At 44.9% G+C, this 24,703-nt stretch overlaps 1 protein-coding gene across 3 annotated transcripts in view; it reads left to right on the top strand.

The window, feature by feature from the left end:
* Positions 1–9,365, top strand: part of LOC143933862 (uncharacterized) — a 164,861-nt gene extending 155,496 nt beyond the window's left edge. For all 3 annotated transcript variants that reach the window (XM_077456949.1, XM_077456947.1, XM_077456948.1), the window contains one exon: positions 4,854–9,365. In XM_077456949.1, the coding sequence (XP_077313075.1) occupies positions 4,854–4,946 (93 nt within the window). In that variant the 3' untranslated portion in view covers positions 4,947–9,365. The remainder of the gene's footprint in view (positions 1–4,853) is intronic.
* Positions 9,366–24,703: the final 15,338 nt, after the last annotated feature.

The raw sequence follows: 24,703 nt of genomic DNA, 5'->3' as shown, positions 1-24,703 counted from the left end.
TCTTGGAAAGTATTATTTTACCAAAAGAGTAGTTAATACTTGGAATAGACTTCCAGCAGAGGTAGCAAGTCAGTCAGCGGTAGGTGGACTCAAACATGTTTGGGATAAACAGATCTATGCTAAGGCAAAAAAAGTAAAACAAACAGAAAGACTTGGTAGACCACTTGGTCTATTTTCTAAAGACATGGGGGAACTAATGCGCAAAACCAAACTGTATAGAATAGGATATAAAAGGATGGGAGAAGCTGCTAACATATAAAAGTGTTCCCACACATTCAGGACCCCTGTAAAGAATGGGTTCCATTGGAGGCTTCTTTCTTACCTATACCACTCGCGTCACTACCCTGGATACGATCTACCCACATCCCCACTTCCGCCACCCTACACCCTCTCCTACATCCCACTCTGAAATGTTTTCAGCAAATCTGCTCCCGCACAAAAATCTCCTCGATTCCCGGGCCCCTAACTCCACTCAAGTGCAACCCAGACTTCCCTCCCGGCGTGTCCCCCGATTTTTTATCGGCTCACTGGCCACAAGACAGCTTACAGGCCTACCATATGTACGACAGAGGCAGACTCATCTCCGCCCCAACCCTTGCCAGCACCGTGGCTAGACCACCAATTCCCCACTGGACTTATCTTTTAATTGCATATTATCTGCAATCCTTAAACAGAAACTCCCTATGTTCCAGACCTCTCTCGCCCTTTGAGAAACGTTGCACCCAAACAACCCCCCAAAGACACGTAATAGCCCTCACTCACAACATGTTGTGGGATGGGGAACTCCCCGGATCCACCTTAGCTTGCAAACGCTGGGAGGAAGACCTCTCCCGGTCAATATCCAACGAACAATGGAGCTCCATTTTCCAAACCATCCATAGAGGCTCTTCCAATGTTAGCACTCAGGAGAATAATTATAAGATCCAATCGAGATGGTACCGCACCCCTTCAATTGTACACAAATTCGCTCCCAATGCCACCGACGTCTGCTGGAGGTGTCTCCTGGAAAAGGGTACACCACTGCATATTTGGTGGTCCTGTACCCTCCTTCAGGACTACTGGAAAGAAGTATGTAGAATCACCTCCCAAGTTACCACCTACAATATTGAACCCTCACCATCACAATGCCTTCTCCACCTTTCGCCCTTATCTAGGCGTGTCTACCAGGGCTCCCTGGCGATGCATATGCTCAACGCGGCGAAACAGTGTATCCCTGTTCACTGGGGGTCTCCCAGAGTCCCCTCCATTAAAGAATGGTTCGCCAGAATCAACAAAACGGCCGAAATGGAGGAGCTGATTCATATTTCCAAAGACACACTCTCGAAATTTAGCACGAAATGGGCCTGTTGGAAACACTTTCAGACCACCACAACTTACTCAGAGGTATTCAAATGAAGGCTTTTAGTTCACAGATTTGCTGCCTTTACCCTACGGGGCTTTATCTACTCTCCACTACTGAACTTACTACAACATAACTGAGAAGATGGTGAGAACCTACGCTACATGTCCACTGCTCTGCTTCGGGGGGGGTCACAGGGAAGGGGGACACCTCCCCCTTGACGTGATCCCTTCATACCTCCCTTCCCCCCCCCCTTTTTTTTTTTTTTCTTCTCCTTCCCTCCTTCTCTTCTTCTCCTCTTCCCCTCTGCTCCGTTCCCTCCTCTTAATTTTAGTCAGACCATCCCAAAACAGACGTTCACACACTTTGGCCCCCGTAAACACCACATACCCCCAACAACACATAGCCTCCCCATCCTAGGTGGATCCCCTCCTAGGTTTCCCTTGCCATGTCCCAATACACACGCTAACCCCCCGTTCTCATATGGCTTGACCCATCGTACTATATTATGAGTCCCTCGACCTTCACGAAAACCCTGGGGCAATTCCTCTCAGGGTAACATGTTTAGGACCATACCTGATAGTTTATATTCTGCTTATCCACCAGACAAGCTCCTACTCAGGGTTTTCTCCTAAGCAGATCTGCTCTTGTGATTTTCAGCATGTTTCTATATTCTGTACACCCTACTACTCTGTAACTCAGCTGTTTTTGTATTCAAACTGTTGTTGGAAATTTCTGTTCGTCTGTACTTTTGAGCTTTTTCAGAATAAAATTTGTTTCAAAAAAAAAAAAAAAGTGTTCCCACACAGATAAAATATATGAAAAGGTTAAGTATGTGGCGCTAAATAAAGTGCAGAAATTAATCACAGAAAAGCAGGCAAATCAGCACTCTGCTGACTTTTTCCAACAATCCTCAAATGTATAATTGTTCCAAGACAGTTTTTCAAAGTCATGACATGAGGCCCATCAATATAGCTAGGCAGCTAGAATTTTCAGAAGATCAGCAATGGTAGTCCCTATATTTTTCCCATGACAGGTTAAACACATTAAACAGGTATTCAGGCTTCTATTGTTTTATTTTTTATTTTCACTTGATGAAAGTTCCCTATGATAGCGATACAGCTCTTTATCATTTTTACTCACTCTAAAAAGATCCATGCATGCAAGTCCTGAATATTGCACAGCCAACATAGGCTGTGGTTTGGGATGGCAAGACTATCAGGGCTGGCTTTAAAGTGATTGTGCATTCTCGTTTGTTTGTTTTTGTTTTTTTTAAATAGCAAACCTGTTATACTTACCTGCTCTATGCAGTTGGTTTTGCACAGAGCATCCTGGATCCTCCTCTTCTCGGGTCCCTCTTCTGTGCCCCTGGCCTCTCCCTCCTGTTGAGTGCCCCCACAGCAAGCAGCCCCACAGCAAGCAGCCCCACAGCAAGCAGCCCCACAGCAAGCAGCTTGCTATGGAGGCACCCGACCCAAGTCACAGCTCCCTGTGTCCATTCAGGCACAGAGTCATGACCTAGCCTCATCCCCTCTCTCTCCTGATTGGCTGACTGATTTTGATTGACAGCAGTGGGAGCCAATTGTGCCACACCACTACTGTCCCAGACAATGAGGAGGGGACACTCCTGCAACATTGCTGGATAAAGATGAGCTCAGGTAAGTATTAGGGGGCTGAAGGTGGCTGCTGCACACAGAAGGTTTTTTTTTTTCATCGTATTGCATAGAATGCATTAAGATAAAAAAACCTTCTGCCTTTACAATCCCTTTAAGCCATTCACATATCGTATTGTTGACTACCTGCAACAAATTTCCAGATATAATAAAAGTTTCCATTTTGACATTTTGTCTGCCAGTGCAATTCTGTAGGATATTCCTGACTATAACCCTTCTCCTACCCAGACTCTAATATTTAATCAAACTCCTAAGATTAACCCTAACTAGCAGACATGTACATTTTGGAATATGTTATATACTGTATTAAGATGGACAGATTTTCAAAATGAAATCCAGAGACAATCCACTAATGATTTAGTCTGGCAGCACTAGGGTGGCTGGTTTCGAATCCCAACAACGACACCACCTGCATTGAGTTTGCATGTTCTCCTTGTGCCTGCGTGGGTTTTCTCTGTGTATTCCAGTTTCCTCCCATATTCCAAAGACATGCTGAGAGGTTAATTGGCTCCTGTCTAAATTGTCCCTACCATGTATGAATGTAAATTAGGGATCTTAGGTTGTAAGCTCCTTGAGGGCAAGGTCTGATGTGAATGTATAATATATATGAGTAAAGGGCTGCATAAATTGACAGCGCTATATAAGTACCTGTAATTATTTAAACATTATAAACAACACATAAACATTAATAAGGGTAATCTCCCTGGCCTTACTGTTAAAAGTAAAAATGTGAGCATTACTAGGTTTTTTTAAAACCTTGAGCACCTTGTAATAGAATCCAAAAATGTTCTACAACACACTCATAGGTATGACTAAATTACCCTACAGTGGGAATAAATTAAAGGGCGATTATTAAATAAAACCTATGCCTTGATGGTGTAACGCTACAGACATTTGTCACAGTACTTGTACCCACAAAATATTCCTAATTATGGTTACACAGGTCTCACAAGCAAACATAAACTTCAGGACAAAGGATCATTATTTAAAAATTTTAATCTTTCCATCACATATACTTTTCTGCACACAGAAAACTATGATTTTGTCTGAGCCTACCTTAAAAGAAGAACAGCAATTGTTAAGATAATAAACACCAGGACACCAGATTCGGACTATATAACAAGCGGGTGCCACTGTCAGAATACAATGTCCCAGTAGGGGAGAATTCTTCTATCCACATCATTTGTGTGGATGAAGTAATCTATTGGGTTTTTTTTTCTTTGTTCAGTCTCACTGGCCAGCTTAAGAAGAATGATGAGTGAGGTTGATAAGACACATCTGTATGTCAGGTATAGTTAATTTGTAGATATTATACATAATTATAATTATTACCAGAGCTCAAAGCATTATTCTATTGTGAAAAAATAGGAACACACACTCTACATTATTCTATGTAAGCTGTGCTTTACAGTTATTATGACATCTAAAAAAACAAATGCTTACCAAACTAGTAGCATAGTAACCATTGCCACTATATAGTTTATAGGCATTTGCAAAAGATCAAAGTAGAAATCCATTTACTATGTTAGGAATGTACACAAGATTTATTTTGCTAAGGGTAGCAGCGTTTTCGCTGCCATCTTCCAGCCCTTGTTACAATTTTTGTACTACTCTGTAAATGGCATAGACACAATCCTTATCACGGCACTCCTTATCATTGTGTGCAGAAACAGGTTTAGCTGAAGGGCTGAGAAGTACTAGGAAATGCTTCTCATTTTCCTTCTAAATTTCACTAACTACTACACAATTCTCACTTTCAGACTCACAGCAAATACATTCTTTACTTACTAGAATTCTAATGATTACTGAAATTAATAATAATGCATTTTTTTTTATTCTAGGCTTTGGATGTTATTTTGACGGAACTAAATATGCTGTTAGTTGAAGACATGGAAGACATCTTTGAATATGAGCACGATATAGAACTGGGCTAAGAGTAAATGTTAAACATTGGCATTAACTAGATTTATTCTTCCTAATGCTTACTTAAGCCTTAATATTAGGTAAATGGGTATATTACCTTTTTTTACACTACTTATTTTCTGTATAGGAACTGAAGGCTGAGCCTCTGTTAGGGTGGGAAATTAGGCCTTTACTTTATACATTTATGTGGCACTGCTTCCACTCAGCTGGGCCTTGAATGCAAACTTGAGCCCATAGTTGTCATAAATTTGTCCCTAGACTTTACATTCACCTAGTTCCAGGAAAGATACAGTCCAATCCTTTAACATTTCAAGGCTTTAGTGTAAAAGTTGAGTAAGAGAGGGAGAGAGAGAGAGAGAGAGAGAGAGAGAGAAGGTGCACCACTCTGAGTGTTAGTCATGTTAGTTAAAATGCAATGTTTAATAAAAGTAAGATCAACTCACATTTTGGTGAGATATAATGTGCATGGCATAAGTAATTTGGGCTCCTGTAGTCCAGCATAGAAAGATATACCTGATGAAGGGGCACCCATGCTCCGAACACAAGCTCAACCACGCCTCCCGTCCATCACCCCTGACGTGCTTGTTGTGTGACCGTCTTCTGCCTCAGGAACCACTGGAGCCACTGGGAACTGCACCACCGCTGCCCAGCCCAAACTACTTATGCCATGCACATTATATCTCACCAAAATGTGAGTTGATCTTACTTTTATTAAACATTGAATTTTAACTGAAATACTGCACTCAGAGTGGCACTGCTCCTCTCTCTTTCTCTCTCTCTCTCTCTCTCGCCCATATCCACAGAATCACTTCTGCTCTCTGCAGCTGGCTGTCCACACTGATGCAGACCAGAACCCCTAAACCCTGGTCTGGTCTCAGTAGTGAATTAACTTTGTCTACTAGCACACCTGGACCTTGGAACTATTTGCATTAAGCACAAGCTGCATTTCTAGCGCTCCATCTTTTTTAATTGTAAAAGTTGGAAACTGGGAAGAACCCAAAAGGCAAAACAGCTTCTCAGACTGACAGTCCCTGGGTGGTTGTTCTAACTTACCAAGTGAAAACAAAGCAGACTGGTAGTAGCTCCACACAAAACAGAGATTCCAGTGTTCTCTGTTCACTAGTTAGTTGACTGCATGATTTAGACCATTTAGGATTCCCATATATACTCCATTGTTTCCAGCTTTGGTTAGAATCAGGTAATACCCTCAAGGCCTGGGTGGCAACCCATGACTTTAAACTTAAGCAACAGCCTAAAGGCAAACTCAAACACCCTTTCAGAAGCATGATCCAGATATTTTACATTGAAACATGGCCTCTCCCACTGGGATCAGAATTTTCAGTTATTAGACAGATGCAAATTCAGTATTCTACACTCCTAGCACAGAATACTGAAATTTACTAAGACTGGAGAAGCCACAATCTGTATTAGCTGTGCATGACAATCAATTAGCTACCCCTAGTTGATCACGGGCTCAGCGATAGCATGCACTGCCAAGCTGCAGCAAACATTACTAGTAGACTTTTAGCAAGCATCAAAGGGGTATCAAATCAAAAGATAAGATTATAATTCTACCACTTTACACAACTCAGGTCCAGTCACATCTCAAGTATGCCATCAATTTCTGATCACGAACCCATAGGAAGAATGTGTCGGAACCGGAGAGAGTCTAGAGAAATACATCAAAGCTAATAAGAGAACTGGAGGAGATATGATCACAATATGCAAATATCTAAATGATGATTGTAGCATAGGGAGAAAACTATCAGTCTTATGTCTTTTGAGAAGAGTGGCCACTCAATGAAGTTGAATGGAAAGCAGTCTAATCTTAAACTGCATAAGGGTTTTTTTTACTATTAGAATGGCAAAGATGTAGAACTTCTTTTCTCAGCTAGCAGTATCAGCGAGGAGAATCATCAATATTTAAAAATATTTTTTTAGAAAAGCATCTGAGCGAACACAATATACAGGGAAATGGGAAACAGTAGTGACACAAGGACACACACACAACACTAACACGGGTTGAACTGGAGGGACTGGTATCTTTATTCAACCTCAGAAACGATGTAACTATGTAAAAAGTTTCAACTTGTTTCGTTAAGTTTTAAAAATGAATCTAAAGTCAAATTACTAAAGCAAACTATGTTCCTCATATTTAAAAAAAAAATTCTTGTTTTATCTTTTGTGTAAAATACCTGTATTATATCTTTCTATGGCATATGTCAAAGCTTTTTGTACCACCTTTTGTAGCAAATAAAATAGTTTGTAAACAAAAGAAAATGAAGGCTAGAAGCTGATTGGTTGGCATGCACAGATGCTCTAGATTCTGGTTGCTTAAGTCAGTAAATGTTCTTCAAAATGCTTTAGGAAGGCCTTAGGGAACACATTCCCACATGGTGCACATGAACAAAAAACGCTGCTACGCATTAGGGATGGGTGAACAGTTTGGCCCGAGCATAAGTTTGGGCTGAACTTTGGTTGTTTGGATGTTCTGCGAACACCGAACAATATCCAGTGTTCGGGGCAAATTCGAAAGCTGTCGGAACACCGTTAAAGTCTTTGGGACATTAACATGAAAAATCAAAAGTGTTCATTTTAAAGGCTTATATGCAGGTTATTGTCATAAAAGTGTTTGGGGACAGGACATGTATCAATGAAATATATTTTTCTTTTTTAAATGGACTTTTTTGGGGAGCAGTGATTTTTTTACTGCTTAAAATTAAACAATAAAAATGAAATGTTCCTTTAAATATTGTGCCTGGGGGGTGTCTATAGTATCCCTGTAAAGTGCCACATTTTTCCCGTGTTTAGAACAGTACCACAAAAAAATTACATTTCTAAAGGAAAAAAATTAATTTAAAACTGATCGCAGCTGTAACGAATTGTCGGGTCTCAGCAATATAGATAAAATCATTAAAAAAAGAGAATGGGACCCCCCCCCCCAAGTCCCTTACCAGGACCTTTGGGTCTGGTATGAATATTAAGGGGAACCCCCAAACCAAAATGTAAAAAAAAAAAATTGCGTAAGGGCCCCTCTAAAATCCATACCAGGCCCTTCGGGAAAATTATTGGAATCTGGAAGCCCCCTTTAACAAGAGGACCCCCAGATCCCGGCCACCCCCCCCCCCCGGGTGAATTGGTAATAGCCATTTTTTGACAATTCCTTTATTAATATTGACTTCTTCTTTCCCCAGCTTCTTCCTCCATCTTCTTCTTCCCTCGCTTCTTCCTCTATCTTCCTCTGCTTTTTCTCTGGTCTTCTCCATCTTTCTTCAGCTTCTTCTTCCCCGCTTAATCCTCTGGACTATCCACCTCAATGGAAGGCTCCTGCAGTGTGACGCTTCTGAGCTTGTGACAGTTCTTATATAACTGAGGGCAGGTCCACTGGTGACCTCGTCCTCTCTGATGCCACAGGGACTTTCCTGTGGCGTCAGGGGTGCGGGGTCACCCATTTACGTAAATAGTATTTTTTTTCACTGATACATGTCCCCTGGGGCAGAACCCAAACACTTTTTATGACAATAACTTGTAACTTGTAATGCATATAAGCCTTTAAAATTAGCACTTTTGATTATTCATGTACGTGTCCCATAGACTTTAATGGTGTTTGTGTGTTCTGCCAAATTTTTGCCTGTTCAGTATGTTCTGGTGCGAACCGAACTGGGGAGTGTTCGGCCCATCCCTACTAAGCAGTAAAGTTGCAATCTGCCAGAAGCTGGCAGCGTTTGTGCACATGCACAGAAATCCCACACAAATACTCACAGACACACTCACAAATCTTGTGAAAAGCCTTATCAAAAGTGTAGGCTGGTATAACTTTAAAATGGTCATTGTATTTTAAAGGGATGTCTATCAAGCTGACGGTCTGATGTCCACAAACATTTAGCCATATAATGTATATGTACAGCCACATCAGCACTTCAAAAAGCCATTCATAAATCATTGGGTTGAACAAAAAAAAAGTTTAGAATTCCCCATCCACACATTTGAGGTGGATGGGGGAATCACTGCCACTATTCTGCTGCATTCTCAAAGCGGGGAGCCTTTCCCTCGATCAGAACACAGTGATCAGTGTTGGATATAGCTGGTGGGCACTGTTCATTTGGGAAAAAACCCAACAGGTTGGTTGTCCAGAAGTAGATTGGTAGATCAACTTCTGTACAACCAGCATGCCCATGCATGTATTGTAATTTGTCCAGTCCATGCTGAACCGGTTGAATTTTGACCCATGTAAAGCCACTTTTAGGGCCTGAGAGTGAGGCAATCGGTTGAGCACAAAACCAGGTAACAGGGTTGCCTATGTGACTCATGTACTTCATTAAAGTGTATCACTCTAGAGAGAGTGGCCATTCCCGTGATTCACATTCTTTTTGTGCTTATGTTTTGTGTGTTTGTTGTGTGATAAAAACGTTTTTCCTTTTTTTTTGGGGGGGGGGAGGGGGGGTTCTAAAGTGTACTGTACCTATTAATTTATACTTTACACTAAGGAATTATTTAGCTCTCTATCCAAAATGTTACATCATATTACACCACAGAGGGGATGTGTATTACTATTGTACACTAAATATTTATTAAATAATTCAAATTCTAATATAATACTTTGTTTTGCATTATTGTTTTTTTTTTTTTTTTGCTGGGAACCAGATGCAGGCAGTCACATCCCTCTGCTTTCCTCTTGCCGATGCTTACCGCAGGCGAGTGTTTGGGGCCAGAGACAGGTGCTTGCCGTCTCCATTGTCATCTTGGCAGCTGTGGTGTTGGATGGCTATGCACTAATGGGGTGTGTCCTGTACAACATCATAGTTAGCGTTAAAAGACACCTAGGAAGATGGGACAAAACATTACATGTACCTTGTCCCATTTAGAAGTGAATACTGTAATAAAAAGTGATACTTCTTCTTTAATTGAACTGCTCATAATGTTTTCTTGTTTATTTACACCATGTTGCCTAGTAGAATAATTTCCAAAAATATTGTATGTTTATTATTCATGAGAAACTGGTAAAATGAAAAAAAAACATCATTATCAAGAAAATTCAATTGGTAAGGTAGAGCTCATGGGATGAAGTCAAGCAGTAGAGGTACAGCCCTTTGTGGGAGCATTCCAAAAATGAGGACGTAGATATACTGCTTGTATTAGGGGAATTATAGAGCTCTCAGTTGTAGACCTAGTTAGTTGTCACCAATACATTACCAATACATATATACTGTAAAGCTTTGATTTTGCTTTTACATCACTTGCTGTATCCTGATTTGTGACTCATAAAATACTTACTAGTCATAAACAGTCAGGCAATTAACATATCAGAAGGAGGTCACTAATGTCAGCCTTGATCTCTCTCTCTCTCTCTCTCTCTCTCTCTGCATAGTTTTTTGGGGTAAAAAGAAAGTATATTTTTATATTTATTTTCTTTACTTGTTATGCACAGTATTAAAAAAAATATATATAGTATTACATATGTACATTTCCAGACAGAGGGGGGGAACCTCTTTTTTCAGATGTTTAGGTTGACATTTGCTCAAAAAAAGTCTGTTGTTACATAGCTGAATAGCTGAAGCTAAAATTACGCAAACAGCTGAATGAATGCCAGGAGTGACCAACCTCACTCCATGCCTTATACTGATCTGAGAATATCGGAAACAAATCCTCCAATGTTAATTACAGCCTGGCCCTCATGGAAGAAAATAACATTGGCAGAGTGGGAATCTTGGGGTAAAATGAGGCAATAGATCTAGAGCCCTTTGTGGGAACAGTTCAAAGATCAGGTCATAGATATACTGTACTTATTGTACTGGGAGAACTACAGAAGTCTCCATTGCTAGGTAGCTGAATAGTTGTTTTCAGTACTTTCTGCATCATATAAGCAAAACATATATACAGCTGAATGATCAGAGAAGGGACCAACCTTACTCCAAGCTCCATGCTGCTCTTTATGAAGATTCAATTATAGAGAGGCAGTCATTGATGAAGAAACAACTTTACTCTCTCTTTAGACAGCCCAGCACACTGTGAAAAAAACAGTGCACAGTGTATGTAATGTAGCTGGTGGTGGAGACTAACATGTGGAGGTAGGTGTAACGGCACCCCTAATATAAAGGGGGTTAACGCCGTTTACGATGTTCCCTCTCCTAGACACACATCCACTCGCTACCAATATCCACAGCTAAACGACCCTTTCCTATAGGAGTCGACCCCTCTGGCAAAAAGACGAGACGCACTCTGTCTCTTCTGTAGTAGGAATGACTTTATTAATGAGAAACATTGTAACTTTATACACAATTCAAGGCACATGCTTTAACATGAACAAGGGCCCAGCTCCACCCACACATCCCAAGACTCAACACCTCATCCTGACGTCTGCTAGGCTTCAAACGATCCCACCCAATACACATCTTTTCACAAAGGGTTGGCAGCCAGTCTGTCTGGCACTTTACAATACACACAAGGACAGACTTAAATGAACAATAGAAATGCAAAACAACTTAATTCCTCACAGCAATGATACTTAACCCCCATATACAGTATACATCCAATCTATATACAATGTATATACAGCCTTGAATATGGCTATCACAGACCATATCGGGGGTTTCTTTTATTCACCCTTTGTCCAAAGTGACCCCACTGTCACACATCTCCCCTTTCGACAGGGGACTAACAGAGGAGGGGACCCCAGACGGGTTGACTCCGCAGTTAGTCCATGGGTCCATTCTTCCAATACTGGATAACCCATCAACATTGCACTAGGAGCCCGGGAGGGCGTCGGTTTGCCGGGACAACCCATCAGCATTGCCTTTTTGCTTACCGGGTCGGTAGCTGATGGTGAAGTTGTAAGGTTGTAGGGCTAAGCTCCACCGCAGCAACCTGCCATTATCTCCGGAGACCCGGTTAAGCCAGACCAATGGGTTGTGGTCAGTGACCAGTGAAAATTCCTGTCCGTATAAGTAAGGGTTCAGCTTTTTAAGGGCCCAGACCAGGGCCAAACACTCCTTCTCCACTGCCGCATAGCTCACTTCCCGGGGTAATAGTTTTCTACTCAGGTATGTGACAGGGTGTTCTCCTCCATCCTCCCCAACTTGGCTCAGCACCGCCCCCAGTCCAAACATGGAAGCATCTGTGTGGACAAGAAAACGTTTGTTAGGTACTGGGGCAGCCAAGACAGGGGCATTTACAAGTGCTTGCTTGAGGGCTAGAAACGCGGATTCACAAGCTGGAGACCAGAGGACTTGCCTAGGTAAATTCTTTTTCGTCAGGTCAGTCAGGGGTTGGGCGATAGCACTATAATTAGGGACAAAACGTCGGTAGTACCCTGCAGTTCCCAAGAAGGCCAATACCTGGGTCTTAGTACGGGGCGTGGGCCAGTTAGCTACTGCCTCTACCTTGGCTGGTTCGGGTCTCTGGTTCCCACACCCCACTCGGTGTCCTAGGTACTGCACCTCCGCCATCCCTAGATGGCACTTGTCTGGTTTCAAGGTCAGGCCTGCGGCCCGAATTTTGTCCAGAACCACTCCTACGTGAACCAGGTGCTCCTCCCAAGACCCACTGTAGATCACAATGTCATCCAGATATGCACATGCAAAATGCTGGAAGCCATCGAGGAGCCTATCCACCATACGTTGGAAGGTCGCTGGGGCATTTTTCATTCCAAATGGCATGACCTTAGACTGGTACAGGCCAAATGGGGTAACAAATGCCGACTTGGGGATAGCATCCTCGGCCAGGGGGATCTGCCAACAACCTTTACACAGGTCTATTGTAGTTAAATAACGTCCCCTGGCTATACGATCTAGTAGTTCGTCTACCCTGGGCATCGGGTAGGCATCGGTGGTGGTCTTTTCGTTGAGTCCCAAGTCTCCGAGGCCCAAGGGCTGTCAGAAGGCTCAATGACTCCTAACTGAATTATCTCCTGTATCTCCTTCCGCATTTCCTCTCGGACTGCTACAGGGATACGGTAGGGGGGCTGGCGGAGGGGTGCTTGTCCAGGGGTCTCTACCTTATGTACAGCCAAGGTCGCATAGCCCGGTCTTTGGGAGAACGTCGCCTGTTTCTCCCACAGAAGCCGCTTAGCCTGTTCCTTCTTTGTGGGGCTTAACCGGTCTCCTAGCTGTACAAGGCTAATGAGGTCAGTCTGGGGCTCTCTCTCTAGTAAGTCAGGGAGGGGTAAACCTTCTGAGTCGTCCGCAGCAGGGGCACATACTGCAGCAACATCCTCCTGCCGTTCCTAAAACTCCTTCAGCATGTTCACATGAAAGGTTTGCTGGATTCTTTCATCTGCACAGCTGGCAATGACATAGGTAGTATCACATACCTGGGCTACTACTTTATACGGGTCCTGCCAAGATGCCTGCATCTTGTCGGTTTCACAGGCTTGAGCACTAAGACCTTCTGCCCAACCTGGAAGACCCGCTGTCGGGCCCCCCGGTTGTACCATCTCTTCTGTCTTCCCTGGGCCGCCTGGAGATTCTCTCTTACCATCAGAGACAGTTGCTCCATGCGATCCCTGAGTTCCAGAACATAGGGTACTATGGGGGTCCCTTCTTGCTCTGTCTCTCCCTCCCAGTGTCCTCTGATGAGATCGAGGCGTCCGCGGACCCTTTTCCCATAGAGAAACTCGAAGGGCGAGAACCCAGTAGATTCCTGGGGTACCTCTCTGTACGCAAATAACAGGTGAGGTAGGAATCTCTCCCAGTCTCTGCAAGAGTCCGAAAAGGTCCTCAGCATTTGCTTGAGGGTCCCGTTAAAGCGTTCGCAGAGACCCTTAGTCTGGGGGTGGTAGGGGGAGCTCAGTAAGGGCTTAATATTGCACACCTTCCACAACTGCCGGGTGAGTACCGCAGTAAACTGGGTTCCCTGGTCAGAGAGAATCTCCTTAGGGAACCCCACTCTGGTAAAAATATTAACCAGGGCATCAGCTACTGTCTCTTCTTCAATGTTGGACATAGCTACTGCCTCTGGGTAAAGGGTGGCGTAGTCCACCCGGGTGAGAATATACTTCTTTCCGGATGGACTAGGCCGGGCCAGGGGACCCACAATGTCAACGGCTATGCGGTAAAAGGGCTCCCCAATAATAGGCATGGACATGAGTTTAGCCTTAGGGTGGCCCCCCCTCTTCCCTATCCGTTGACATGTGTCACACGTTTTGCAGTATTGTCGCACATCCTGGCTAAAATTGGGCCAGAAGAAATTCTGTGTGATCCTATGGGCCGTGCGACGGAACCCTAGATGTCCTGCTAGTGGCACATCATGCCCGATTCGCAGAATCTCCAGCTGGTATTTCTTAGGTACCACCAGCTGTCGTTTCTGCGAAGGGGCCTTACTTCTCTGAGATGGCTTAGGGATCCTATACAGTCTATCCCCATCCCATTCAAACAGCTCCCCATCTATTCCCCTTTCCTGAGTATCTGCCTTAGCCCTATACTTGTGTAAGGTCGGGTCCTCCCGAGTTTCCCTCCCGAATGCTTCTGGGGTATCCCAGCCTAGGCACGCCTGATCTAAGGTACGTGTCGGGGAGGATAGTCTCACCTGGGTCTCTGCAGCAAGCGGGCCGGTTCCAGCAGTACGTGTCTGTGCACGGGTAGTCACAGGGTTGACTTCATCGGGGCCCATCGGGGTGTAAGCAGAAAGGAGGGGGGCCAAATCATTCCCCAGTAGTGCATCCGCGGGCAAGTCCTTCATCACCCCCACATTCACGTGTCCCGAACCAACCCCCCAATCCAGGTGAACACGGGCCACGGGTAGCCGGAAGATGGTACCTCCCGCTACTCTTACGGCTACAGTGTCTCCGGTGTGTTGGCTCTCTGGGATGAGGTTCTTCTGTAGTAGGGTCATGGTAGCGCCGCTATCACGTAAGCCATTGGCTACCGTTCCATTAACCCGGACCGTCTGCCTGTGTTGTTGCCTGTTGTCCCGGTTAGCTGCTTGTATTGGATCAGCCTCGTGCAGGACGCCCCAATGTTCTTCCTCCTCAACGCAGTGGGCTGCAGGCATGGGTGTGCGGGGGCTCGCCCTTGCTGGTTGTCTCCATGACTGGGACTGGATGGCTGGATTTAATGGACAGTTTGGCTTTTTGTGCCCTAGCTGTTTACATCCGAAACACCTGATGGGTTGTGCATAGTCCTGGGAGTTGAACCTGGGCTGCTGAGGATAAGTGGCCGCTGGGGTTGGTGCTGAAGCTGTGTTAGAGGCTGATAAACTGGGCTGAGATGGTGGATAGCACTCGCTTCCGCCTGACCTTCGAGAGTCCAGATATTCATCGGCCAAAGTAGCCGCTTGCTGTACAGTCTGTGGTTGCTTATCTCGTACCCAATCCTGTAGTACCGGAGGGGTGTGGTTAAAGAACTGTTCTAAGAGTACTAGTTGGGTGATGTCCTCCATGGTATGAGCGTGGCTTCCCTGGATTCAGCCCTTAAGGTCTCGCTGCAGACGATGTGCCCACTCCACGTATGTTATGTGGGTTTGTTTTCGGCATTCTCGAAACTTAATCCGGCTGGCTTCGGGTGTAATGGCAAATCAGGCTAGCAGAGCTTCTTTTACCCGGTCATAGTCTTTAGCGTCCTCATCCTCCAGGGCCCGATACGCATCCGCCGCTCTGCCAGTTAAATTACTTGCCAGTAAGGCGACCCAATCTTGGGGCAGTACTTCATGTATCTGGCATAGTCTCTCAAAGTCCTGCAGGAATGCTTCAGTTTCCTCCTCTCCCTCCTTAAATAGTTTGAACGCCCGAAAGGGCAACTTACGGACAGGCGCTGCATCTTTAGGTGTTGTCTCCGATTGCCGTATTTCTGCCATTCTCTGCTCATGTTGCCGCTCTAGTTCTCTCTCCTGTCGCTCATCCTGCAGCTGGATGTCTCTAATGGCATTCTGTATGGCGGTCTCTGATGGGTTAGCACCATATAATGCCACCCGCTGTCGAATTCGTTGCTGAAACAAGTCTTCAACTGACCGGGGTCCTGCATCACCATCCCTCTGATCCATCTCGGTTAGTTCCCTGATCAAGGTGGCCTTGTTCTTTGTCCCACTGGTCCCTCCACGGCTCTCAAGTAAGTCTTTCAGTGTGGCTTTCCTGCAGGCTGCATAGCTGGTCATTTACTGTGGTGGTTTGAAGTGTCCCAGTAACTGGAGGGAAGATCCCACTGCTGCCACCAATGTAACGGCACCCCTAATATAAAGGGGGTTAACGCCGTTTACGATGTTCCCTCTCCTAGACATACATCCACTCGCTACCAATATCCACAGCTAAACGACCCTTTCCTATAGGAGCCGACCCCTCTGGCAAAAAGACGAGACGCACTCTGTCTCTTCTGTAGTAGGAATGACTTTATTAATGAGAAACATTGTAACTTTATACACAATTCAAGGCACATGCTTTAACATGAACAAGGGCCCAGCTCCACCCACACATCCCAAGACTCAACACCTCATCCTGACGTCTGCTAGGCTTCAAACGATCCCACCCAATACACATCTTTTCACAAAGGGTTGGCAGCCAGTCTGTCTGGCACTTTACAATACACACAAGGACAGACTTAAATGAACAATAGAAATGCAAAACAACTTAATTCCTCACAGCAATGATACTTAACCCCCATATACAGTATACATCCAATCTATATACAATGTATATACAGCCTTGAATATGGCTATCACAGACCATATCGGGGGTTTCTTTTATTCACCCTGTGTCCAAAGTGACCCCACTGTCACAGTAGGCTTCTCCTAAACCTCTGATTCAGGAACCCTGGTAAAGTGACAGAAGCACCTGAGCACACAGTGAGCACGAATGCCTGACTGGTCTCTCCCTGCAGGATGCTGAAGAGCAATGTGTGTATTGCTTAAGAGCGAGCTGTGCATTGCTGAAGAGCAGGCTGTACCAGCTGAAAGACCGGATCACTATGCACAGATTAGCAGGTTCAAATGCAGATCCGGATCAGCAACAGAAATGTAGATCAAGTACAAGCAGCTGGAAGAGGAGTAATCGAAGACAGGCCAGGTTTGGTAACGGCAGACAAATGGGTGGATTAGAAGAAAGAGTAGGCAGAGAAAAAATCTGAAAACAAACCAGGAGTCAAGGTAGAGTCAGAAGCAGATCAGATCAGAAGAAAATTGTTCAAACTTTATCAATCCCAAAAGTATGAAGTCCTTCTGCTTTAGGAGACCCACTTCCCCAAGTCTTACAACCCATCATTTATTCATCAACACTTCCCCCAATTCTAGCTCTCCAATGCAGAGAATAAAACAAAAGGAGTAGCCGCCTGCTTTTCTAAACGCTCTGTCTATTTCACTATGTCACAGTTACCAAAGCCCCTCCGGCAGATACATTCTGGTAAAGGGCACCATAGATGGAATGCTATATTCATTTTTCTCATACTACACCCCAAATAAGGGTCAAGACAATTTTTTTTACCTCGATGATGCATTCCCTTACACCTCAGTTGGAAGGAATCATTATTCATGGAGGGGACTCGAACATAGCATTTGATCTTGCTCTCGACATATCGGGATCAGGTCAACCACACTCCAGATGACCCCCCTCAAACAAAGTATAAAAATTGCCAAGCTCCCCTATGACACAGGACTGGTGGACATTTGGAGGGTACTCAACCCCCGCACCAAAGACCATACACATTACTCTGCCCCCCACCTGACCTATGCCAGGATAGATCATGTTTTCCTTCAAGTGATACATATACCCCTTGCGGTAAAGTCGACCAACAGAGACTCCCCTATCTCAGATCATTCTATGGTTACTCTCTCCCTCTGTCACTCAAATAACACAAAAAAAGAATTTAAATGGCGACTCAATGAATTGCTCCTAAGTAACCGGATACACTTTACTCTTTTGGAGAAGGACCTCAAAGATTATTTTCACACGAACGACACAGAGGCAATCTCCCTGGCTACGCTATGGGTGGCCCACAAAGCAGTGATAAGGGGCAAAATCATTCAGCTCTCATATCGCTCAAAAAAAGAACACCAAGCCAAAATAGACAACCTCACTAAAGAGTACCAGGAATCCTGTAAGCGTAACAAACAAGAACACACTCAGTCATTCACTACATAAACTAGAAGCAGCCAGATTGACTCTCAACCTAGCCCTCACTACCAAGGCTGAAAAACACCTCCATTGGTCAGGGGTGAGGTTTTATTCTCAAAAGGATAAAATTGGGTCCAAACTAGCCACCAAACTTTCCCCCAAACCACGTCTGTTGGCATTTCCAAAAATCCGTTTGCTATCTGGCTCATTCACACAGAACCCACAACGTATCATGGAATGCTTCCATGACTTCTATGCTTCCCTTTACAAAGATGACAAATCTAGCCCTCCCTCCAGCCTCACAGAGTTTCTTGACTCCATTTCACTGCCCAACCTCTCAACAGATCACATTGATCTTCTTGAACAACCCATTACAACCATAGAGATCAGGGCGACCATCAAGAATCTCAAACAAAGATCCGCCCCCGGTGGGCTACTACAAAAAATTCTCAGACACCTTGACACCTTAACTGGCCAGATTTTTTAACTCCCTACAAATAGGATCTCCCCTGAATAAATCCTTGAACCTGGCTTACATCTCTGTTATTCCAAAACCGGGAAAAGACCCCTCTGTGACTGGCAATTATCGCCCGATCTCCCTGATCAACAATGATCTTAAAGGGGTTGTAAAGGTAAATGTTTTTTCACCTTAATGCATTCTATGCATTAAGATGAAAAAACATCTGACAGTGCCTGCGCCCCCAGCCCCCCTGTTTTACTTACCTCACCCCTCGAAAGTCCCGCGCTCGTCCCCCGACGTCCTTTCCACCGTTCAGTCTGGCCGCTGATTGGCTGGAGTGGATGGATGGAAAGCAGCGCAGCCATCAATCACATCCACTGACACGGAGCGCCGGGGGGCGGGGCCGTGTGATACAGCAAGCGGCTATAGCCACCAGCTGTATCGCGAGAGCACGCCCGCAGATGCTTCTCACCATGCGAGGGAGCTCGCATGAACGTGAGAAGCACCTGCGGGAGGAAGCTGAGACAGCAGCCGAGGGACCCCAGGAGAGCAGGTTCGGGGCCACTCTGTGCAAAACGAGCTGCACAGTGGAGGTAAGTATGACAAGTTTGTTATTTAAAAAAAAAAAAAAAAATCACCTTACAATCCCTTTAAACTGTTAACAAAAATACTGGCAAACCGTTTATCCTCATTCATAGCCCAGTATGTCCACAAGGAACAAGCTGGATTTATCCCGGGGAGACAGGGCCCTGACCAGGTAAGAAGGTCCATAGATTTAGTGACCCTTCTAGGCTCTCAATAGGATGGGGGACCCCCTCAGGAGGGATTTCTGCTTTCCATTGCTCTTCAAAAAGCATTTGATACGGTCACTTGGTCATATATTTCCAAGGTCCTGGAAAGATGGGGACTAGGCCCCAATTTCCTTGGCATTCTAAATTCCTTTACTCCAATCCAAGTTTCCAGGTAATGTGAATGTAGGGCAGGTACTCCGACACGTTTAATATAGAGAAAGGCACCAGAGAGGGATGCCTATTATCGCCCCTGATTTTTGCAATTGGCATTGAATCCCTAGCAATAACCATTCGTAGCCACCCAGACATTAAAAGAGTCTTATTTGGCCCGCAAGAACATAAATGTGCCCTATTTGCGAACAACCTACTCCTTTGTTACATTGCCCCTCATCTCTACCCCTAACATTATTAAGCTCCTTGAGTAGTTTGGGGTAGCCTTAGGTCTCCGTATCAACGTTTCCAAATCCACAGCTCTAAACATCTCAATCTCGCCGTACCTTCTCAAATGCCTGCAGATACACTTTCTTTTCACCTGGAGCTCAAAATCTATTCCCTATTTAGGCCCAACACGAGCAATCTATCTCCCAGTTTATCACCAGTTAGACTGGTGGGTCAGTGGAACTGAGTAGACTGCATACTGCACTAGGACAGTATGACTGAGTGAACTTGTCTTCCTTGTCTCGAATAGGGAAGAGCAGAACACCCCCCCCCCCCCCCGCCCCCCGGTTCGCACCAGAACCTTTGAACGGGCCGAAAATTCATACGAACTTTAGAATCCCATTAAAGTCTATGGAACTCGAACATTCAAAATCAAAAGTGCTAATTTTAAAGGCTAATATGCAAGTCATTGTCCTAAAAGGGTTTGGGGACCTGGCTCCTGCCCCAGGGGACATGGATCAATGCAAAAAAAAATTTTTAAACTGAAGTTTTTTCGGGAGCACTGAATTTAATGACAATTAAAGTGAAAAAAAAATGAAATATTCCTTTAAATATCATGCCTGGGAGGTGTCTATAGTATGCCTGTGAAGCGGCATGTGTTTCCTGTGTTTAGAACAGTCCCTGCACAAAATGACATTTCATGGAAAAAAAGTAATTAAAAACTGCTTACGGTTTTAATGTAATGTGTGGTTCCGGCAATATGGATGAAAATCAGTGAGGAAAATAGCATTGGTAGCCCCCCTCCTGCCCATTACCAGCCCCCTTAGGTCTTGTACAGATATTAAGGAGAACCCCGTACCCAAATTAAAAAAATGAAAGGTGGGGACCCCACAAGGCCCTATATACTCAGAACAGCAGTATACAGGTGGTGCAAACAAGACAGGGACTGTGTAGGTTTGTTGTGTTAAGTAGAATATGTTTGTAATTTTGAAGTGGTACATTTTTAAAGTGTAGCCCCAGTCAAAAAATCTATTTTTAAGCTTTTTGCAAAACATAGGGAAGGGTTATCACCACTGTATAATTTTTTGGGCGGTTCGACTTTTTTCATCTCACTTCCTGTTGTCTCCTTTCCGTTTGCAAGTAGGAGACATTTGTAAGTTGGATTTTTAAAAGTAGGGGCCTTCCCTATATGCTCTGCAGAAATTTGGCCCTAAGGTGTTGGTGTTGCCACAAGTTAACACTGTAAGCCCTCAAAGTGACACTTGGTGGGCGCTGGAGGGCCCTGCTGTGAACTATTATATCAAGAATTGTAATTACTTGCCATTGTTGAACAGTGGTAGAAAAATTGGGCCTTTGGTGGATGTGGTGGTGCTGGTGCCACAACACTGTAAGTCCTCACAGTTACTCTCGGTGGGCGCAGGAACTGGCCCTGCTGTGAAATATTATATCAAGAATTGTAATTACATACACCTGTTAAACAGGGGCTGAAAAATTGGGCCTTAGGCACTGGTGCCACAACACTGCCACACCTCACAGAAACTCTAGTTGGAGAGCAGGAATGAGCCCTGCTGCAAAGAATTACATCAAAAATTGTACTTATATGCCCCTGTTAAACAGTGGCAGAAAAATTGGGCCTTAGGCACTGGTGCAACGACACTGCAACCTCTCCCAGATACTGTAGTTGGAGTGCAGGAATGAGCCCTGCTGCAAAGCATTGCATCAAAATTTTTTATTACATGCTCCTGTTAAACAGGGGCTGAAAAATTTGGCCTTAGGCACTGGTGGCGGTGCCCAGAACCAAAAATGTTCTTCCAAGCTATCAGCAGGATCATTGAGGAGGAAAAGGATAGTCAGTCAACATAACAGGATAGTCACTCAGCATCAGCATAGGCAGTCTTGAAGGGATGTGACATTTCAAAAAAAATTATTCGGTTACATCAGATTCAGGTGCTTGGTAGCTGGTGGTGATGTAAGACTGATTCATCTTTATGAAGGTCAGTCGATCAACCGAGTCAGTAGACAGGTGCACCCTGTGATCAGTTAGAAAGCCTCCAGCAGCACTGAATGTGTGTTCCGAAGAACACTGGATGCAGGACAGGCCAGCAGCTCAATTGCATACTGTGCAAGCTCTGGCCAGTGATCCATCCTCAAGACTCAGTAAGCCAGAGGATTTTCGGTGGGAAAGGTGTCCAAGTCTGACCTTACTCCTAGGTATTCCTGCACCATGTAAATCAGACGCTGGCGATGGTTGCTGGAACAGATCAACTGCTGAAGCTGCCTGTGGTAAAGAAATAAAACAACACCAGCAATTGGGGGTAGCTTCAGGTGTATAGGGTGCAGGAGGCCCAATACACCCAATGTAACTGCTGCAGCTGCCTATGGTATAGGAAAAGAACAACACCAGCAACTGGGGGTAGCTTCAGGTGTATACTGTGCAGGTGGCACAATACACTGACTCTAACTGCTGCAGCTGCCTGTGGTATAGAGATAGAACAACACCAGCAAATGGGAGTAGCTTCAGGTGTATAATGTGCAGGTGGCACAATACACCCACTGTAACTGCTCCAGATGCCTATGGTATAGAGACAGAACAACACCAGCATCAGGTGTATACTGTGCAGGTGGCACAATACACCAACTCTAACTGCTGCAGCTGCCTGTGATATAGAGACAGAACAACACCAGCAATTGGGAGTAGCTTGAGGTGTATACTGTGCAGGTAGCACAATACACTGACTGAAACTGCTCCAGATGCCTGTAGTATAGAAACGGAACAACACCAGCAAATGGGGGTAGCTTCAGGTGTATACTGTGCAGGTGACACAATACACCGTCTGTAACTGCTCCAGCTGCCTGTGATATAGAGACAGAACAACACCAGCAATTGGGAGCAGCTTGAGGTGTATACTGTGCAGGTAGCACAATACACTGACTGAAACTGCTCCAGCTGCCTGTGGTATAGAAACGGAACAACACCAGCGATTGGGGGTAGCTTCAGGTGTATACTGTGCAGGTGGCACAATACACCATCTGTAACTGCTCCAGCTGCCTGTGGTATAGTAACAGAACAACACTAGCAAATGGGGGAAGCTTCAGGTAGATATGGTGCAGGAGGCCCAATACACCCATTGTAACTGCTGCAGCTTCCTGTGGTATCGGAACAGAACACCAGCAATTGGGGGTAGCTTCAGGTGTATACTGTGCAGGAGGCACAATACACCAACTCTAACTGCTGCAGCTGCAGCTGCCTATGTTATAGGAACAGAACAACACTAGCAATTGGGGGTAGTTTCAGCTGCATACTGTGCAGGAGGCCCAATACACCCACTTTAACTGCTGCAGCTGCCTGTGGTACAGTAACAGAACAACACCAGCAATTGAGGGTAGTTTCAAGTGTATACTGTGCAGGTGGCACAATACACTGGTTGTAACTGCACCACATGCCTGTAGTATAGAAACGGAACAATACCAGCAATTGGGGATAGTTTCAGGTGTATACTGTGCAGGTGGCACAATACACCGACCGTAACTGCTCCAGATGCCTCTGGTATAGAGACAGAACTACACCATCAATTGGGAGTAGCTTCAGGTGTAAACTGTGCAGGTGGCACAATACACTGACTGTAACTGCTCCAGCTGCCTGTGGTATAGAAACTGAACAACACCAGCAATTGGGGGTAGCTTCAGGTGTATACTGTGCAGGAGGCACAATACACTAACTCTAACTGCTGCAGCTGCCTATGTTATAGGAACAGAACAACACTAGCAATTGTGGGTAGTTTCAGCTGCATACTGTTCAGGAGGCCCAATACACCCACTTTAACTGCTGCAGCTGCCTGTGGTACAGTAACAGAACACCAGCAATTGAGGGTAGTTTCAAGTGTATACTGTGCAGGTGGCACAATACACTGGCTGTAACTGCACCACATGCCTGTAGTATAGAAACGGAACAATACCAGCAATTGGGGATAGTTTCAGGTGTATACTGTGCAGGTGGCACAATACACTGACTGTAACTGCTCCAGATGCCTCTGGTATAGAGACAGAACTACACCATCAATTGGGAGTAGCTTCAGGTGTAAACTGTGCAGGTGGCACAATACACTGACTGTAACTGCTCCAGCTGCCTGTGGTATAGAAACTGAACAACACCAGCAATTGGGGGTAGCTTCAGGTGTATACTGTGCAGGAGGCACAATACACCAACTCTAACTGCTGCAGCTGCCTATGTTATAGGAACAGAACAACACTAGCAATTGGGGGTAGTTTCAGCTGCATACTGTTCAGGAGGCCCAATACACCCACTTTAACTGCTGCAGCTGCCTGTGGTACAGTAACAGAACAACACCAGCAATTGAGGGTAGTTTCAAGTGTATACTGTGCAGGTGGCACAATACACTGGCTGTAACTGCACCACATGCCTGTAGTATAGAAACGGAACAATACCATCAATTGGGAGTAGCTTCAGGTGTAAACTGTGCAGGTGGCACAATACACTGACTGTAACTGCTCCAGATGCCTGTGGTATAGAAACTGAACAACACCAGCAATTGGGGGTAGCTTCAGGTGTATACTGTGCAGGAGGCACAATACACCAACTCTAACTTCTGCAGCCGCCTGTGGTATAGGAACAGAACAACACTAGCAATTGGGGGTAGTTTCAGCTGCATACTGTGTAGGAGGCCCAATACACCCACTTTAACTGCTGCAGCTGTCTGTGGTATAGTAACAGAACAACACTAGCAATTGAGGGTAGTTTCAAGTGTATACTGTGCAGGTGGCACAATACACTGACTGTAACTGCTCCACATGCCTGTAGTATAGAAACTGAACAATACCAGCAATTGAGGGTAGTTTCAAGTGTATACTGTGCAGGTGGCACAATACACTGGCTGTAACTGCACCACATGCCTGTAGTATAGAAACGGAACAATACCAGCAATTGGGGATAGTTTCAGGTGTATACTGTGCAGGTGGTACAATACACCGACTGTAACTGCTCCAGATGCCTGTGGTATAGAGACAGAACTACACCATCAATTGGGAGTAGCTTCAGGTGTAAACTGTGCAGGTGGCACAATACACTGACTGTAACTGCTCCAGCTG

This window comes from Lithobates pipiens, unplaced genomic scaffold (assembly GCF_037356315.1).
Source record: "Lithobates pipiens isolate NorthernLeopardFrog02 unplaced genomic scaffold, aLitPip1_a1.2 Scaffold_27, whole genome shotgun sequence".
Taxonomy (NCBI): domain Eukaryota; kingdom Metazoa; phylum Chordata; class Amphibia; order Anura; family Ranidae; genus Lithobates; species Lithobates pipiens.
This window is presented reverse-complemented; position numbering and strand designations above follow the sequence as displayed.